Consider the following 19936-nt stretch of genomic DNA (forward strand, 5'->3'; position numbering starts at 1 on the left):
CTCCAGCCTGGGCTACAGAGCGAGACTCCGTCTCAAAAAAAAAAAATATATATATATATATTTTTTTGTAGAGACAGCCTCTTGCCCTGTTGCCCAGGCTGGTCTTGAACTCCTGGACTCAAGCCATCTTCCGTCCTTGGCTTCCCAAAGTTTTAGGGTTACAGGTATGAGCCATTGCGCCCAGCGTGTTTCATTTGTTTGTATCTTGCTTATGTGCCTTGAAGTCAGGCGCAATCTTGGCTCACTGCAACCTCCACCTCTGGGGTTCAAGCCTCCCAAGTAGCTGGGATTACAGGCATGCACCACGACACCCAGCTAATTTTTGTATTTTTCGTAGAGAAGGGGTTTCGCCATGTTGGCCAGGCTAGTCTAATTCCTGACCTCAAGTGATCTGCCTGCCTCGGCCTCCCATGGTGTTGGTATTACAGGCCTGAGCCTCTGCCCCTGGCTAGAGTCATAAATCTTTTTTTTTTTTTTTTGAGATGGAGTCTTACCCTTTTGCCAGGCTGGAGTGCAGTGGTGTGATCTCGGCTCACTGCAACATCTACCTCCCAGGTTCAAGCGATTCGCCTGCATCAGCCTCCCGAGTAGCTGGGGACTACAGGCGCCCGCCACCATGCCCGGCTACTTTTTGTATTTTTTAGTAGAGACAGGGTTTCACCATGTTGGCCAGGATGGTCTTGATCTCTTGACCTCGTGATCCTCCTGCCTCAGCCTCCCAAAGTGCTGGGATTACAGGTGTGAGTCACCGCCCCTGGCCCAGATCATAAATCTTAAAGATGGAAGTGGTCGTAGAGAGATCATGCACCCTACCCTCCCAGATTGGAATCTTTCTTTGTCATTCTTGGAAGATAACCATCCAGCTTCTGCTTCAGTAGTTCTAGGCAGAAGAAACTTGCTGTTGTGTGAGGTGGATGCTTACATTTTTATTCAGCTTTTGAAGAAAATTCCTCCCTGTCTCTGTAAGTTTCTGTTTAGGCAAAACATTCTTGGCTCCTTCAGCTGTAGTTTAGTGACACTGAGCACTAATTGTGGGATTTCAGGTACAGCCTGAACAATATAGAGAAAAAGAGGATTTCATTTAGGCGCTAGATTTCCAGTTGGATTGCCTAAGGCTGCCTTTATTTTAAGTAACTGGGTTGGGGGTTCCCAAGACCACCCCCAGTTTGGTGATTAACTAGGAGGACTCAACATAGCGTACATGTGGCTGTAATTTATTCCAGTGAGAGGATATGAGGTAAACTCAGCAAAGGGAAGAGGCCGGTGTGGTGTGAAGTCTGGAAGAGGCCAGGCCCAGAGGCCTCTTTCATTAATTTTTAATTTTAAAAAGTTGTTAAATTATTTTTTAAGAGATAGGGCTCTTGCTATGTTGCCCAGGCCATACTTGAACTCCTGGACTCAAACGATCCTCCTGTCTCAGCCTCCTGAGTAGCTGGGACTACAGGTGTGTGCCATCATGGCCAGCTAAATAAATATTTTGCTTATATATTTTAAAAGTTAGAAAGTTTAACAGAAAACATTTCTTAAGTGCTCTAAATAGCATCCTAAAAGTACCTTTTATAGCTTTCATTTTATGCTTAGCTCTGGGTGTTTTACAAAAAGAGTTCAGCAAACACAGTCTCTGTTACCTTTAGAACTTATAATAGATCCACTGACATGGACAAACGTTGGAAATGGTAAGTAAACATAATAAACATAAAATCTATGTCTGTAGATAATAATCACTAGATCTTATATTTGAGAACAACTCAGCTAAAATCTATAATAAAAATATGTACAGTTCTTACATGAGAATGGTGCTAGAGAATCTAAAATTATCCCCAGGAGAAGGAAGAAGAATTTAAAGTGTCTTGGGCCAGGCCCGATGGCTCAGGCCTGTAATCCCACCACTTTGGGAGGCCTAGGCAGGAGGATTGCTTGAGCCCAGGAGTTTGAGACTAGTCTGGGCAATGTAGAGAGACCACTGTCTCTACAAAAATGAAAAAAAAACACAAAAAAAACAAAAAAACACTTTGGGAGGCCGAGGCGCGCAGATCACTTGAGGTTAGGAGTTTGAGAGCAGCCTGGCCAAGATGGCGACACTCCATCTCTACTGAAAATACAAAAATTAGCTGGGTATAGTGGTGCATGTCTGTAGTCCCAGCTTCTTGGGAGGCTGAGGCAGGAGAATGGCTTGAACCCGGGAGGTGGAGTTTGCAGTGAGCTGAGATCATGCCATTGCATTCCAGCTTGGGTGACAGAGTGAGACTGTCTCAAAAAAAAAAAAAAAAAAAAATTTAGCTGGGTATGGTCGCACATATCTGTACTCCCAGCTACTTAGGAGGCTGAGGTGGGAGGATGATTTGGTCTCTGGAGGTCAAGGCTGCAGTGAGCCATGTTTGTGCCACTGCACTCCAGCTTGGGTGACAGAGCAAGACCCTGTTCCAAAAAGTGTCTTTGGAGATTCCATCTCAACCTTATGCACAGCTACTTGGTAGATTCCCACGTAAACATGTTCCACTCTGCCTTGTGCAAAGAACCACATGCATAAGTTGGCCTATCGTCCATCCTCTGCTCACCACTTTGAGGAAGCCCTTCCATGTTAGTGAGCCTCCCCTGTCCTCCTGCATAGCCCTTATTCTGTTATAAACATTCTCACCTGGGAAACCCGCACAGGGACCTTTAGTGTGTGCACAGGAAGTACCTCACATCGAGCAAGTGTAGTAGCTTATATAGTCCCCCCAGCACAATACAAGAAAACCCTGCAGTACATTCAGGCTGATAAGTTCATATCAAACGTACGCTCAGACCAGGTTGAATCACATTTAGCATGTTGACTTAGTTGTATTGGTGACTTCCATTAAACATTGGATGGTTCACTATGAATAACTGGAACACGACTAACCAAGTAGTATAGTCATCCTGATCTGAGCTATGTTATTGATGTTAACTTTCTTCTCTAGGCTTTTTTCTGTTACCCTGTTTCCTGCATCTGTTTGTTAGTCCTACTTTCTTCTTTTAGTTTTTGGTTCGGTTTTGTTTTCCATTTAAGTCAACAGTCAAAAAATATATTTCAACTGAATTCTGGCAGTGAAGGAGAAAAAAAGCTGTTTAAAATCTGTTAATTCTTGCAAAAGCCACACCTGCAGGGAGTTTTCGGTAACTTCTTAGAGGAGTAAAGAAAACCTACAACCTTGAGCAGCTGCTTAATAAGGTCCTTGTCTCTAGCTCACACTGGTGCGGGTACCCAGCAGGGCTTAATCATGGGTCCTGATGAGTCTGGTGGGCACACAAGGATGGAAGACTGTGGTTGCAGGGAAAATGTGGGAATGTCACTCTAATTGAAGACATTTAGGACCCCAGATTGGCATTGCTGAAAATACTGTTTGATGTCAGGTGTGTGAGCCTGCACTGCTTTCTCATCTTGGATAGAACGCGTCTTCAAAGTATGCGTGAAGTGGCATTAAAGTAACCAGATTGGTTCCAGAAGCCACCCAGAAATTAGTTCCACTGCTTTGGAATCACACTTTATTATTTGTTTATGATTTGGGGATTTTATTTTTTGTTAAAGATATATTTCTTTGATTCTTCTGTAGTTCATAAGCTGGATTATTGAGTATTCACACACGTGTGAGATGTGCCACCCTTGGACCTTGTTACAACGTGGGCACATTACTCATTTGACATGGATTAAAAATAAAGATATTTTTTAAAATTGCTGATTGCAATTTTTCTCTTTAATATTCTTTTAAATTTAATTTTTTTTTTTTTTTTTTTTTTTGAGACGGAGTCTTGCCCTGTATCTCAGGCTGGAGTGCAATGGCGCTCTCTCAGTTCACTGCAATTTCTGCCTCCCAGGTTCAAGCAAATTCTCCTAAGTCTACGGGGTAGCTGGGATTACAGGTGCACACCACCATGCCCAGCTGATTTTTTGTATTTTAGTAGAGATGAGGGTTCACCGTGTTGCCCAGGCTGGTCTCGAACTTGAACTCCTGAGCTCAGGCAATCCACGTGCCCCTGCCTTCCAAAGTGCTAGGATTACAAGCATAAGCCACTGTGCCCGGCCTGTGTTTTTTTTTTTCTTTTTTTTTTTTTGAGGTGCAGTCTTGATCTGTCACCCAGGCCGGAGTGCAGTGGCACAATCTTGGCTCACTGCAACTTTTGCCTCCTGGGTTGAAGCAATTCTTCTGCCTCAACCTCCTGAGTAGCTGGGACTACAGGCGTGTGCCACCACACCTGGCTAATTTTTGTATTTTTAATAGAGATGGGGTTTCACCATATTGGCCAGGCTGGTCTCAAACTCCTGGCCTCATGATCCCCCCATCTCGGTCTCCCAAAGTGCTGGGATTTCAGGCGTAAGCCACCGCGCCGGCCTTGTTTGTTTTTTAAGACGGGGTCTTGCGCTGTTGCTCAGGTTGGAGTAGTGGCATGATCATAGCTCACTGCAGCCTTGAAGTCCTGGGCTCAAGCGATCTCCCCATCTCAGCCTCCTGTACTCTGGCACTACAGGTGTGCACCACCATGCCCAGGTAATTTATTTTTATTTTTGTAGCGATGGGGGGCGGTTCTCACCATGTTGCCTATGCTGGTCTTGAACTCCTGGTCTCAAGGGATCCTCCTGCCTAGGCCTCCCAGAGTGTTGGATTATAAGCATGAGCTACTGCACCCAGCCTCTTTAAATATTCTAAAATCAATTTTTTTTTTTTTTTTTGAGATTGTGTCTTGCTTTGTCACTCAGGCTGGAGTACAGTGGCATAATCTCAGCTCACTGCAACCTCTGCGTCTCTGGGTTCAAGCAGTTCTTCTGCCTCAGTCTCACGAGTAGCTGGGCCTACAGGCACATGCCACCGCGCCTGGCTAGTTTTTATATTTTTTCGTAGAGATGGGGCTTTGCCATGTTGGCCAGGCTGGTCTCAAACTCCTGACCTCAAGTGACTGACCTGTCTCGGCCTCCCAGAGTGCTTGGGATGGTAGGCATGAGCCACTGTACCTGGCCTAAAATCAAAATTTCTTTCTGTAACAACCCATCTCAGAAATGCCAGGATATTGTAATTAGTAAGTACCTCAGAAATGATTTAGTCCAAGCATTTTCTAGCTTTTTGGTCATAGGACCCCAAAATGTTTTTGGTTATATGGGTTTATATCTATAGATACTAGTTTAGAAATTAAAGCTGAGAATTTAAAAAATACATTGGAGTTTTTGGGATTGCATTTTAATGAATTAAATAAGTCAATAAATATTGACATAAATAACATCTGAAAATGACTTTTCAAAACAAAATAATGAGTGGCATTGTTTTACAGTTTTGCACATCATTTCATGTCTGTTAATAGGAGATAGTGGGTTTTCATGTCTCCTTTGAATTCAGTGTGTTGCAGAGTTTATTCAAAGATCTTTTTTTTTTTTTTTAATTTGAGACGGAGTCTTGCTCTGTCTCCCAGGCTGGAGTGCAGTGGCTGGATCTCAGCTCACTGCAAGCTCCGCCTCCCGGGTTTACACCATTCTCCTGCCTCAGCCTCCCGAGTAGCTGGGACTACAGGCGCCCGCCACCTCGCCCGGCTAGTTTTTTGTATTTTTTAGTAGAGACGGGGTTTCACCGTGTTAGCCAGAATGGTCTCGATCTGCTGACCTCGTGATCCGCCCGTCTCGGCCTCCCAAAGTGCTGGGATTACAGGCGTGAGCCACCGCGACCGGCCTATTCAAAGATCTTTAGCTGGGCATGGTGGAGTGTGTCTGTAGACCCACATACTCAGGAAGCTATTGCTGGATCGCTTGAGCCTAGGATTTCAAGAGCAACCTGGGCAACATAATGAGACCCCATCTCAAAAAAAAAAAATTCTTTGAAATATAGGAAGAAAATTTGACCTTTTCACAGGTTTGAAGTTAGAAAAGAGGGAAGTGTTTTTGTAGCCTTTTCAGCTAGTTGTGGATGTTCATTTGTCTTTGGTACTACAGCAAAATTTGGATAAGTGATAATTTCTTAAAAATTAGTTCCGGTGATGGAATCTGAAACTGTATCGGTGCACTTTGGAATACTCGTACATTAAGATCCATTGGTCTGTGTTGTTCTTTGGATCTTTAAAGTGACAGGCTCATTTCATTCATGTCTGAGGCAATCCCTGCCAAATACTCAAATCTGAGTAACTAGTTTCTCAGTCTTTCAAGTCAAAATACGTTCCAGCTGCTTTGGTAGCAGAAGTGGTTCTTGCAGACTTTCTACTTACTGACACAGAATATGAAAAATTATTGGCCGGATGCAGTGGCTCACTCCTATAATCCCAGCACTTTGGGAGGCTGAGGGGAGCAGATCACGAGGTCAGGAGTTTGAGATCAGCCTGACCAACATGGTGAAACCCTGTCTCTACTAAAATTACAAAAATTAGCTGGGCATGGTGGCACGTGCCTGTAATTTCAACTACTCAGGAGCCTGAGGCAGGAGAATCGTCTGAACCCGGGAGGCAGAGGTTGCAGTGAGCCGAGATCCCACCACTGCACTCAAGCCCGGGCGACAGAGTGAGGCTGTGTCTCAAAAAAAAAAAAAAAAAAGAAAAGAAAAGAAAATTATTTTACTCAAGGACCTACAGTTTATAAAATTAAAAATTTTTACTGCTTCGTGAAGGACAGTCTTATGTGACACTGGCTTTTTTTTTTTTTTGAGATAGAGTCTCACTCTGTCACCCAGGCTGAAGTACAGTGGCACAATCTCAGTTCAGTGCAACCTCCTCCTCTCAGGTTCAAGGAATTCTACTGCCTCAGCTTCCCGAGTAGCTGGGATTGCAAGCACCCGCCACCACACCCGGCTAATTTTTATAATTTTAGCAGAGATGGGGTTTCACCATGTTGGTCAGGCTGGTCTTGAACTTTTGACTTCAAGTGATCCACCCTCCTGGGCCTCCCAAAGTGCCGGGATTACAGGTGTGAGCCGCCCAGTCCTTTTTTGGTTTTTTATTGTGAGGATGTTGCAGTGAGCAATATGGTGATTACTAGTGCTGTCTGGCATTACTGCCTTGGCTTATGCTAAGGTGCGGCAGTTCCTCTCCAGTGCAGAAGGGAACAAAGTCGAAAGGACATCACATTTTAATGTGGTGCAAATAATTTTGACCTTGCAGACCCCCTTGGAGGAAGGCTCTGGAGGCCTCTCCGTCTACCCGAGTTCCGTGGACCACAGTTGGGGGGCTATGATCTGGTCCATCTCCCATCCTGTTGAAGAACCCCTTCTGTATCTTTGAGAAATTACCTTCCCGTTTCCCTCAGGGATGTCTGTTGTGGGGGAAATTCACTACACCATGAAGCAGCCCATTACATTTTTGAAAGTTCTGTAAACTAACTCAGATCTTTTTTCCACCACTGGCCCTTCATAAAATTGAGGATAACTTTTCACAGATCCCCTGTGTCTCTCTTTTTCAGCATAAATTTATATTTCCATTTCCTTCAGTGGTTCCTCTCATGGCCTGGTTTCGTATATCCTGCTCCTCTTTCTTTAAAATGAAAATGAATGGACATTATTTAATTCATTACAAAAGATACTGACAAAATAACCATGGGTTATTTTCACTGTTAGACCCTGTATAAATATGTGTAAGACTTGGTTCTTATCCTAAAGGAAGTTAAAAAACTGGATTCATTTCAACACAGCTGAAGAATATAAACATCCTGCAGAATCATACATGGCATTTTGCAGTTAGAAAGAACCTAGCTCTCGGCTGGGTGCAGTGGTTCACGCCTGTAATCTCAGCACTTTGGGAGGTGGAGGCTGGCAAATCACTTGAGGTCGGGATTTCAAGACCAGCATGGTCAACATGGCAAAACCCCATCTCTACTAAAAATACAAAAACTATCTGGGCATGGTGGCACGTGCCTGTAATCCTAGCTGAGGGAGGCTGAGGCAGGAGAATCCTTTGCACCCAGGAAGTGGAGGTTGCAGTGAGCCAGGATCGCGTCACTGCCCTCCAGCTTGGGCAATGGAGTGAGACTCCATCTCAAAAAAATAAAAAAATAATAAAAATAGAACTTAACTCGTTTTGTGGTTCTACAGACTGGCCACTGAGGTACTCTGAGAGCTGCTCAGCTGTTTTGTCATGATTGGGTTGTAGGTGGGATGCGATCTCCCTTCCCTAAGCTCCTGGGGTTGCTAGGTGGGGCTTGGGATAGCCTCCTACTGATTTTAGACTGGTGGATATTCCCAGTCCAATTAACTCTGACCTTGAACATCTTCTTCAGTTTACCCCAGTGTGTTGTACGAAGATCATTTTCTATGTGTGCCTATGAAGAAGCTGAGAAGTATTGGGATAAGTGGCTCTCTAGGGCAACAAATTCTTCTTCTTTTTTTTTTTTTTGAGACGGAGTATCGCTCTTGTCACCCGGGCTGTAGTGCAGTGGCACGATCTCGGCTCACTGCAAGCTCCGCCTCTTGGGTTCACACCATTCTCCTGTAGGGCAACAAATTCTTAAGCATAGAGTTGGGATTATAAGTTTTCTGAGTACCAGACTAGAAAGATAATAAAGTTGGCAAGACATTGTGATTTGATTGAAGTAGGTTAATGAAGGACACTTTTTTTCGTTTTAAAATCAAGATGTGATTTATAATTACCTTTTAGTATACAGTTCTACAGTTTTGATAAACACATACAGTGTTGTAACTATTCCAAGATAGAGAACATCACCCCCTAGATTCTCTTTACCCCTTGTTAGCCCTTCTTGCTTCCCTCAGCCCTAGGCAACCACTGATCAGTAGGAAATTATTTTTGAAGAGTATTATAAAATGTTTCCTTAGATGGAGTTAGACTTAATTTCTCCCATCCAAGTAGTAACCAGGCCTGACCCCACTTAACTAGCTGTATCAGATGAGATCGCATGCTTTCAGGGTGGTATGGCCCTAGATGGTAGGCATAATTTCTAATTGATTGGATATTGAATTCTGCCAAACAAAAAGATTATAATCAGAATTTATTTTTTATAAATGTCTGCTTTTAAACTTACTGCCCCACTTTCTCACTTAATTGACTGAGTCACTAGCGTTTGGGCATTCTAATGATACATGTTTGAGGTGATAGGTTAATTGCCCTGATTTGATCATTGCATGTTGCATATATGTTGAAATATCACACTCTACTCCCTTAATATGTACAATTATTATGTGTCATTTAAAAATAATAAAAGCAAAAAAAAAAAAACTAGTTATTTCTTTTCTTTTCTTTTTTGAGACAGAATTTTGCTCTCGTTGTCCAGGCTGGAGTGCAATGGTGCGATCTCTGCTCACTGCAACCTCCGCCTCCTGGGTTCAAGCAATTCTTGTGCCTCAGCCTCCCAAGTAGCTGGGATTACAGGCATGTGCCACTACGCCCAACTAATTTTGTATTTTTAGTAGAGATGGGCTTTCTCCATGTTGGTCAGGCTGGTCTCAAACTCCTGACCTAAGGTGATCTGCCTGCCTTGGCTTCCCAAAGTGTTGGGATTACAGGTGTGAGCCACCGCGCCCGGCTATACTAGTTATTTCTAAATGCATTTGAAGTAAAAGTTGGTCTTGAGCATTACTGGTGTTTTGGAAGTGTTTGTGAAGGGGCTTTGGGAAACAGAAAGCCCTAGCAGATTCCACAGGGACTGACCCGTTCCTGCTGTCTTACCATAGATCTGGAGCAGCAACCATTTGTTCCCCAGTGCAGAGAAAGCAACTCTTTTCCTCGGAACACTGGATACCATTTTCCTCTTCTCCTATGCTGTGGTAAGTTTTAGAACTCTGGGGTTTAAAGGTAAAGAAAAATGTAAAAGGAAACAACACTGAGCCTTACGAAATGTGTAAGGGATTTTGAATTTGCTGACCGAGGCAGAGTTCAGTATTTCTGAAGTTTATATTTTTTATTTTTCCCATTCATTTATTAATTCATTCAACAGATATTTATTGCTCATGTAGCACATGTCAATGGGAATTTATCCTGAACAATACAAAAATGCCCTGCCTTTATGGAGCCTGTGTTCTTCGGCGGGGAGCTTGGGGAGACAGTCACCAAATGCTATAAATAAATTGTAGAGTACATTTGAAGGTGATAAGTGCAATGGAGGAAAATAAAGCAGAGAAGGGGGACTAAAGGGGCCCGGGTGAGGTTGTAATTTTAAGTAGCATAGCTGGGAGACCTCAGGAGGCAGCGGGCATTTGAGTGAAGACCCAAGCAGGTGACTGAGGTCGGTGTGCTTGGATCAGAGCTGTAAGAAGTGAGGCCAGAGTTGTGGTGGGGCTCAGATCTGTAGGGTTTTGGTGCCTTTGTGGGGGCTTTGGCTTTAACCTTGAGTGCGATGGGAGCTGCTGGAAGGTTTTGTGCAGAGCAGCGGCAGGACCTGACTTAGGTTTGGACAGGCGCACTTGCTCTGGGAGCTGAGTTCTTTGGAGGTGAAGGATGATGTTGGCTTGGGTCCAGCATAGCAGTAACAGGTTGCAGGAAAGTAGATTTTAGTAGTGTGTTGGAGGTAAAGCCAATATTTTTTCCCTCTTGAATGTGGAATGTAAGAGAAATGTGTGAAGAACACCTCCAGGGTGGAAGTGTCATGGCGGAGGGGAAACTGGGGAGATAGAAAGATTTGAGGACTCACTTTTGGATGCATTACATTTGACCACTACTGCCCAGATGATGAAGAGCAGACGCTTGGTCATTGAGTCGGAGTTCAAGGTGTAGGTTCAGGCTGAAGATACACATCCTTGGCCTTTATTATTTTTTTTTTATTTTTGAGACAGAGTTTTGCTCTTGTCACCCAGGCTGGAGTGCAATGGCACGATCTCGGCTCACTGCAACCTCCGCTTCCCGGGTTCAAGCAATTCTCCTGCCTCAGCCTCCCGAGTAGCTGGGATTACAGGCATGCACCACCACGCCCGGCTAATTTTGTATTTTTTTAGTAGAATTTGAGAATTTGAGGTCAAAAGTTTGAGGCTGATCTCAAACTTCTGACCTCAGGCGATCTGCCTGCCTTGGCCTCCCAAGTGCTGGGATTACAGGCATGAGCCACCACGCCTTCCCTTTTAGATGATTTATAGATCAAAACTGTGAAGCTGCATGAATTGATCAAGGGAACAGGCGAGGGCAGGGAAGAGGTGTGAAGCCTGAGCCCTAGGGCTTCCAGTCCTCAGAGGTGGGTGAGGAATGGGCCAGGTGGCGGGGGTGGAGTGGTAAGGAAGGTGGGGTTGGGTGTGGGCTCACGCCTGTAATCCTAGCACTTTGGGAAGCCGAGGCGGTTGGATAACTTGGAGTCAGGAGTTTGAGACCATCCTGGCCAACATGAAGAAACCCCGTTTCCAATAAAAATACAAAAATTAGCCAGATGTGGGTGCCTGTAGTCCCAGCTACTTGGGAGGCTGAGGCAGGAGAATTACTTGAACCCAGGAGGAGGAGGTTGCAGTGAGCTGAGATTGTGCCACTGCACTCCAGCCTGGATGGCAAAATTAGATTCTGTCTCAAAAAAAAAAAAAAGGAAGGTGGGATCCTGGAGAGGTAGCATCCTGGGAGACATTCCATGGTGGTGAGGAGTAATTCAGCATAAGGATAGGCCGCTGACATCTCTGGCTTGCTGTAGGAACGGCTGTGGTGGCTCCCACATTAGAGTTCTGGAGCCTACGGTGGCAGCAGCTGGAACGTGGACTGTGAGAGTAGTCTTCCTTTTCTCCCCAGCATATAAGATGCTGTCTTTAAGTGTGCCTTATTAAAAACGCCTTTTAGGCCGGGCGTGGTGGCTCAAGCCTGTAATCCCAGCACTTTGGGAGGCCGAGACGGGCGGATCACGAGGTCAGGAGATCGAGACCATCCTGGCTAACACAGTGAAACCCCGTCTCTACTAAAAAATACAAAAAGCTAGCCGGGCGAGGTGGCTGGCGCCTGTAGTCCCAGCTACTCGGGAGGCTGAGGCAGGAGAATGGCGTAAACCCGGGAGGCGAAGCTTGCAGTGAGCTGAGATCCGGCCACTGCACTCCAGCCCAGGCGACAGAGCGAGACTCCGTCTCAAAAAAAAAAAAAAAAAAACGCCTTTTAATTCTCAATGTTCAGGCAATGTGAAATACTGGGTAAAAGTCCTGAAGTAGTTTCTAAATGTTTATTTAGTTAATTATTTTTATTTATTTATTTATTTTATTTTATTTATTATTTCTGTTTTGAGATGCAGACTTGCTCTGTCGCCCAGGCTGGAGTGCAGTGGTGCGATCTCACGTCACTGTAGCCTCTGCCTCCCGGGTTCCAGCAATTCTCCTGCCTCAGCCTTCTGGGTAACTGGGATTACAGGTGCACGCCACCATGCCCAGCTAATTTTTGTATTTTTAGTAGAGACGGGGTTTCACCATGTTGGCCAGGCTGGTCTCGAGCTCCTGTCCTCAGTTGATCTGCCCACCTCTGCCTTCCAAAGTGCTGGGATTACAGGCGTGAGCTACCACACCTGGCCTATATGTGTGTGTGTGTGTGTATATATATATATGTATTTATTTATTTTTTTTGAGACGGAGTCTCGCTCTGTTGCCCAGGCTGGAGTGCAGTGGCACAATCTCGGCTCACTGCAGCCTCCGCCCCCTGGGTTCAAGCAATTCTTCTGCCTCAGCCTCTCGAGTAGCTGGGACTGCAGACATGTGCCACCATGCCCTCCTAATTTTTTTTGTATTTTTAGTAGAGATGGGGTTTTACCATGTTGGTCAGGCTGGTCTCGAACTCCTGACCTCAAATTATCCGCCCGCCTCAACCTCCCAAAGTTCTGGGTGGGATTACAGGCATGAGCCACTGCGCCCAGCCTATTTGTTTAATTATTATTATTATTATTATTATTATTTTTTTTTTTTGAGACGGAGTCTCGCTCTGTCGCCCAGGCTGGAGTGCAGTGGCCGGATCTCAGCTCACTGCAAGCTCCGCCTCCTGGGTTCACGCCATTCTCCTGCCTCAGCTTCCCGAGCAGCTGGGACTACAGGCGCCCGCCACCTCGCCCGGCTAGTTTTTTGTATTTTTTAGTAGAGACGGGGTTTCACCGTGTTAGCCAGGATGGTCTCGATCTCCTGACCTTGTGATCTACCCGTCTCGGCCTCCTAAAGTGCTGGGATTACAGGCTTGAGCCACCGCGCCCGGCCTCTTTAATTATTAAGAGTATCTTTTCTTCAAAGAGGAAACAGAGAAACAGTTGGAATGGTTCTTTGGTCATTCATTTAGTCTGTATAAAATCCCCAGATAGGGGCACTGGGCTTTGGCTAGAGCTGGTGACAGGGTACTTGCTTCTCTTGGAGCCACTCATTTCCTTCAGGGACCATTTTAAGAGGCAGTGTAGTTTACTGGAAAGGCCAACTCTGCCATGATTAACTAGCTGTGTTAAACTTGGTTGCAAAGTAGAACTTAACCTTTTTTGGTATTTAGTTTCCTCATCTATAGAGTCATCTAGAGGAATAAATAGATTTAGGACATAAAAGATCAGTGCCATGAAAAATCAGTGGTCATGGTTTTTTATCTTGAGCTGTACTTCCTTCTGTAACTTAGGGTCATTTTGCTTTCTGCAGCAAAACAGTGTATTGATTCTGGCGGGGCACGGTGGCTCACGCCTGTAATGCCACCCAGCACTTTGGGAGGCTGAGGCGGGTGGATCACCTGAGGTCAGGAGTTCGAGACCAGTCTAGCCAACATGGTGAAACCCCATTTCTACTAAAAATACAAAAATTAGCCAGGCATGGTGGTGCACATTTGTAGTCCCAGCTACTTGGGAGGCTGAGGCAGGAGAATCGCTTGAACCTAGGAGGCAGAGGCTACAGTGAGCCAAGATCGCACCATTGCATTTCAGCCTAGACGACAGAGTGAGACTGTCTCAAAAAAAAAAGCATGTATTGTTATGTCATCTGAAGCAGAATTGAGATTTTCTTCATCCCTTTTGTTCTGTGTAGCATAAGTCCATGTGAGGGGCAGCTAGACAACATAGAATCTACTTTAAGGCTGACACAGTTCTCTTAGGATGAGGAAGCTTGATGATAATGAGGGAGAAACATTCATATTTAAATTTATCTTCTCATTTTTTTTTTTTTTTTTTTTTGAGATGGAGTCTCACTCTATCGCCTAGGCTGGAGTGCAGTGGCGCGATCTTGGCTCACTGCAAGCTCCGGCTCCTGGGTTCAAGTAATTCTCCTGCCTCAGCCTCCCGAGTAGCTGGGATTACAGGCACGTGCCACCGTGCATGGCTAATTTTTGTATTTTAAGTAGAGACAGGGTTTCACCATGTCGGTCAGGCTGGTCTTGAACTCTTCACCTCAGGTGATCCACCCACCTCGGCCTCCCAAAGTGCTGGGTTTACAGGTGTGAGCTACTGCACTTGGTCATGTTTTTTTTTTTAGAGATGGGTTCTTGCTATGTTGGCCAGTTTGGTCTTGAACTATTGGCCTCAAGCAATTCTCCCCTCTCCCAAAGTGCTAGGATTACAGGCGTGAGACGCCACGCCCAGCCAAGTTTTTCTAATGATGTAGAGATACTCAATTTATCAGAAACACCTGGTCCTAACTGAATTTAGGTTTTAAGTCAAGACATTTTAAATATTTATGGAAGAAACCCAAAGTCTGCGGCCCTTAAGGTCTTCAGTCTCACTTCCTGCCATGATCTCAGCATTTTAATTCCTGCCACTCAGTGGGAGGAGAGTAGAAGGCAGAACCTGTCTCCAACTAATTATTGTCTCTGCCTTCCTACTCTCCCTGCCTTGGGATGTCATGAAACCCAAGGGTCAGATTCAACAGGCAGCTAGTGTGCCCTGGAACCTTCTATTCCACTTTTTACAAGTTTGGAACTGAAACTGCAGGGTGTGTGGTAACACATGTTAACCCAGAGTGCAGATGGCTAAGAGGAATCCCTTTGGGAGAGCTTATCACTGATGGGTAGGAATTCATCTAGTCTAGAAAATGGAATGTATTTGTGTGCTTGTTTCATTAGAGTCATTCTTATTTATTTTTTTCCAGTTAGGGAATCAAGTAAAACCAAAGTTTGCCCTGAATTTTGGTGTGTTTGTGGTAGAGTATGCAGAAGCCCACTGCCATTTCCTTTTTTTTTTAATATTTTTTTCCTTCTATTTTCATAACTTTTTTGTTTTCACTTTATTACTGACCCTGTTATCCAGCCCACTGCCATTTCATGAAACGTTTGTGAAACTCCTGTAGACAGCTAGCCTAGGCATGTGAATAAGAGTTAATTTTAAATAATGTCTGCGTGTGTCTCATTTGCTTTGCAGCGCATGTTACTTTTTCATACCGTGTTATTATTGAGAGCTGTAAAAGAAAATGCTTTATTTTCAGGGCCTTTTCATCAGTGGCATCGTTGGGGATCGGTTGAATTTGCGGTGGGTTCTGTCTTTCGGCATGTGCTCTTCTGCGTTCGTGGTAAGTTGAAAAGGTCTTATTATTATTTTGGTCAGGTATTTTAGAATCCAAGTAATCCCCCTACTTCTCTGTAGAATAGAATAGTAAGATGAATCCTCAGTGTTCCAATCCCTCATTTGCCTTTTCACTTAGATGAGTCTTTTTTTTTTCTTTTTCTGTGACAGAGTCTTGCTCTGTTACCCCAGGCTGGAGTGCAGTGGTGCGATCTCAGCCCACTGCAACCGCTGCCTCCTGGGTTCAAGTGATTCTCCTGAGTTGCTGGGACTATAGGTGCAAGTCACCATGCCCAGGTGATTTTTGTATTTTTAGTAGAGATGGGGTTTCACTATGTTGGCTAAGCTCATCTCTGACCTCAAGTGATCCTCCTGCCTCGGCCTCCCAAAGTGCTGGGATTATAGGCGAGAGCCACCGTGCCTAGCCAGATGAGTCTTTTTAAAGTAAGATTCTAATCGGGTCCCTTTGTTGTCCCTCAGGCACCAGCAGAGTTAATCAGTAGTCTGAATAAATGGCCTGGCATTCACTAGACCCTGGCCCCAGCCTGCCTTCCCATCATATTTGTCACTCTGCTTCATCCCTTTGCTCCAGCCAAGCTGGACTGCTTTCCAGGCCACTAACATCCTGCTCCTTTCTTTTTTTAAATTTTCATTTTTGAGATGGAGTTTCGCTCTTGCTGCCCAGACTGGAATGGAATGGTGCGATCTTGCCTCACCACAGCCTCCACCTCCCGGGTTCAAGCAATTCTCGTGCCTCAGCCTCCCAAGTAGCTGGGATTACAAAGCATGCGCCACCATGCCTGACTGATTTATTTATTTTTAGTAGAGACAGGGTTTCTCCATGTTGATCAGGCTGGTCTCAAACTCCCGACCTCAGGCGATCCGCCCACCTAGGCCTCCCAAAGTACTGGAATTACAGGTGTGAGCCACCGTGCCCGGCCCCATCCTGCTCCTTTCTATCTCGGTGCTTTTGTTCCTGCTGTTCTGCCTGCCTTGGATGGTCCCCTATTCAGCTCTCCGTAGTCCAACTCACAGTCTCCTTCAAGCATTGGCCAAATGACACCTCTTTGAGAACGCCAGTCTCTCTTCTGAGCTCCCATGCCCATTTCTTTGTAGGCACTTGAAACAGTCTGCTGCTTAGCTTGGTTGTTTCTGTTTCAGTCTTGCTTTCCCTTAGGGTGGGCGTGGAGTGGTTAAAATCACAGATACCCTACACCAGGACAGCCTGGGTTTCTGTCTGTCTTCTGTGGTTTCCTAGCTTATGATTTCTGTGAGCTTCAGAGGGAGATATGCATATTACCTCTCCCCGGTTGGCTGGGAGGACTCACAGTGAGGACTGTGAGTTTCTGTGTGTGAGGCATTTGAAACAAGTGCTGTGTAGGGGAGGATCCATATCTGACTAATCTTTTTTTTTTTTTTTTTTTTTGAAACGGAGTCTTGCTGTGTCACCCAGGCTGGAGTGCAATGGCATGATCTTGGCTCACTGCAACCTCCACTTCCTGGATTCAAGCCATTCTCCTGACTCAGCCTCCTGAGTAGCTGGGACTACAGGTGTGCATCACATGCATGGCTAATTTTTGTATTTTTAGTAGAGTCAGGGTTTCACCATGTTGGCCAGGCTGGTCTCAAACTCCTGACCTCAGGTGATCTGCCTGCCCCAGTCTGCCAAAGTGCTGGGATTACAGGCGTGAGCCACTGTGCCCGGCCTCTATATCTGACTAATCGTCATTGTTTGCTAGCTTCTAGTCAGGAATTTTTGTTGATTAAATGAAACCATGGAGTTTAGTTAGACCCTAATTTATTATGATTATTATTTTTTTTTAGAGATAAGGTCTCAGTTTGCTGCCCAGGCTGGAGTGCAGCGGTGTGATCCTGGAGCCTTGAACTCCCAAGCTCAAGCAGCCCTTCCACTTTAGCCTCCTGCGTAGCTAGGACTGTAGGTGTGTACTGTCATGCTCAGCAATTTTTAAATTTTTTAGTCATGGGGTCTCACTGTATTGGCAGGTTGATCCTTGAACTCCTGGCCTTAAGTGATCCTCCCTCCTTTGCCTCCCCAAACACTGGAATTAGAGGCACAAGTCCCTGCGTTTGGCCTACTATTGTTTTTCAGTGTTTGTCATTTGAATGTAAGTAAAACCTTTTTTTCCCCTTGAAATTTTAGAGATGGAAGCACTTTATTTTTTATGAGTTGCTCACCCACACATATAAACATATTATTTTAAAACCTGTGTACAGACTTTTTTGCTTTTATATATTTTTTAAAACTGCAGTTTGTACATAAACTTGCCCTTTTTAAGCATATTGTTCAGACTTTCAACAAAAGAGTAGTTTTGTGACTGCCCCGCCTTTCTCCAGCCCCTGGCAACCCCTGATCATTTTTCTGTGTACTGTTTTGCTTATTCCAGAATGTCTTATAACTAGAACCAGACAGTATTATACATGCTAGTTTTTAATCATGCAGAGTATTCTCAAAATAGAGTTTGACTGTAGATAAAATGTCCACTTGAGCAAAATGCCTGGAAAAAAGCAGCCCCTTGATGAAAGCTGCTAAATGATTCAGCAGATCACAAGTTCGATAGGTTTCGCTTTCATTGATTAACTCAGGAGCTGCAGCCGTAACAGTGGCTGGCACTCACCCCGTGCCTCTGCCTAGAGTGGTGCCTGGCGCTGTTCCGGGGAAGGTGGCCTCCCTGGGCTCATTCCATCCTCACAGCAACCCTCTGGAGGTTGCTGTTCCCTCCACATGCACAGTCTGAGGGTGAGGAGATGGAAATAAATGTCAAACGAGGAATTCACTTTTTAGTCTTGGAAGATGTCAGTTGGAGCGCTGATAGCTTAATGACTTTATGTCTTTGACATCACCTCCGCTCTGGTGGGCAGTGATTGGGCGGCTGCCTCCTCACTGTGGCTCTGAGCAGGACCTCTGTGATGCCAGCCACATGACTTACAGGCACTGGCTGTGTGAGTGTATCCTTCATGTGGTCTCTACTCTGAAGCAAGTGGGTGGGTGGCATCCCCTGAAAGTTTCATTGTGGCTGTTACATATTCCTTTTGTTTCCTCCTCTTCAAGGTGTTTGTCTTTGGCACGCTCACAGAATGGCTGCGTTTCTACAACAAATGGCTGTACTGCTGCCTGTGGATTGTGAACGGCCTGCTGCAGTCCACCGGTTGGCCCTGTGTGGTTGCTATTATGGGCAACTGGTTTGGGAAAGCCGGGTATGCCATTTCTTTCCTCTCTGATTTCTCTGTTTAAGTGGTTTCCATGATGAATTTTTCAGATTTGTCAAAGTCAGTTGCTTTGATGCCTTAGATATCACCCACATCTTTCATTAGCAAGTCAGAGGAGTTCAGGGAGAGAGAGGTTCACGTCGGTGTGCGTTGGAAATGGTGTGGGCCTTAGAAGTGATCCGGCCCAGGAGACACATTCCTACTACTCTTTGGGCTGTGGGCAGATTCTGAGTGTGGGCCAAGTCAGGAGGTCTCAATTTTTTATTTTACTCATCGTTTCTTTAGAGAACATAAAAATCTCATTTGCTATCCGTCGTGTATCTTCCTTTAGGTTTTGCCTTCCCTGCCCATTTTTGAGAGTGATCTTATTTAACCTTTTTATATTAAAGATAAGGAAATTGAGGTCAAAGATTATTCATGTGACCTGCCCAAGGTCATGTAACAAGGGCTCTAATTAGATTCAGATGAAGAACACCAGACTTTGGGGCTTGATCAAATGGGGTACTTTTTTCCCCTAAACCTTCAAGTAGCTTTTTTTTCTTTTTTTTTTTTTTGAGACAATCTTCTTCTGTCACTAGGCTGGAGTGCAGTGGGGGCAATCTCTGCTCACTGCAACCTCTGCCTTCCGGGTTCAAGTGATTCTCCTGCCTCAGTCTCCTGAGTAGCTGGGACTACAGGCGTGTAACACCACGTTCAGCTAATTTTTTTTTTTTTTGAGATGGAGTTTTGCTCTTGTTGCCCAGTGCAATGGTGCGATCTCAGCTCACCACAACCTCCACCTCCCAGGTTCAAGCAATTCTCCGGCCGTAGCCTCCTGAGTAGCTGGGATTACAGGCATGCACCCCCACGCCTGGCTAGTTTTACATTTTTAGTAGAGACAGGGTTTCTCCATGTTGGTCAGGCTGGTCTCAAACTCCTGATCTCAGGTGATTTCGCCCTCCTCAGCCTCCCAAAGTGCTGGGATTACAGGTGTGAGCCACTACGCCAGCTATAATTTTATATATCAATGGAATCATACAGTATGTACTCTTTTTTTTTCCTGTAAAGAAAGGGTCTATGTTGCCCAGGCTGGTCTCAAGCTCCCGGCCTCAGCTATTCTGCCTTGCCTCCCAAAGTGCTGGGAATACAGGCATGAGCCACCACGCCCAGCCTTTGTGTTTTCTTTTATTCAGCATAATTAGAAATTTATTCATGTTTATTCATTCACCTGTGGATGAACATTTGGGTTGTTTTCAGTTTTGGGCTATTACAAATAAAGCTCCTGGGAACATTTGTGTACAAATCCTTGTGTGGACATATGCTTTCATTTCTCTTGGGTAAATACCTAGGAGGAGAATGGCTGGATCATATGTTAGGTGTGTATTTCCCTTTTTTTTTTGT

The 19936-nt window shown here is 45.0% G+C and overlaps 1 protein-coding gene across 5 annotated transcripts in view; it reads left to right on the forward strand.

Annotated features, from left to right (window-relative positions):
* The window catches only part of SLC37A3 (solute carrier family 37 member 3), a 68398-nt gene that overhangs the window by 21044 nt on the left and 27418 nt on the right, over positions 1 to 19936 (forward strand). For all 5 annotated transcript variants that reach the window (XM_017880356.1, XM_017880360.1, XM_017880361.1 and 2 more), the window contains exons 4-6: positions 9609 to 9701; positions 15252 to 15335; positions 18399 to 18544. In XM_017880356.1, the coding sequence (XP_017735845.1) occupies positions 9609 to 9701; positions 15252 to 15335; positions 18399 to 18544 (323 nt within the window). The remainder of the gene's footprint in view (positions 1 to 9608; positions 9702 to 15251; positions 15336 to 18398; positions 18545 to 19936) is intronic.

This window comes from Rhinopithecus bieti, unplaced genomic scaffold, assembly GCF_001698545.2.
Source record: "Rhinopithecus bieti isolate Rb0 unplaced genomic scaffold, ASM169854v2 scaffold_11401, whole genome shotgun sequence".
Classification (NCBI taxonomy): domain Eukaryota; kingdom Metazoa; phylum Chordata; class Mammalia; order Primates; family Cercopithecidae; genus Rhinopithecus; species Rhinopithecus bieti.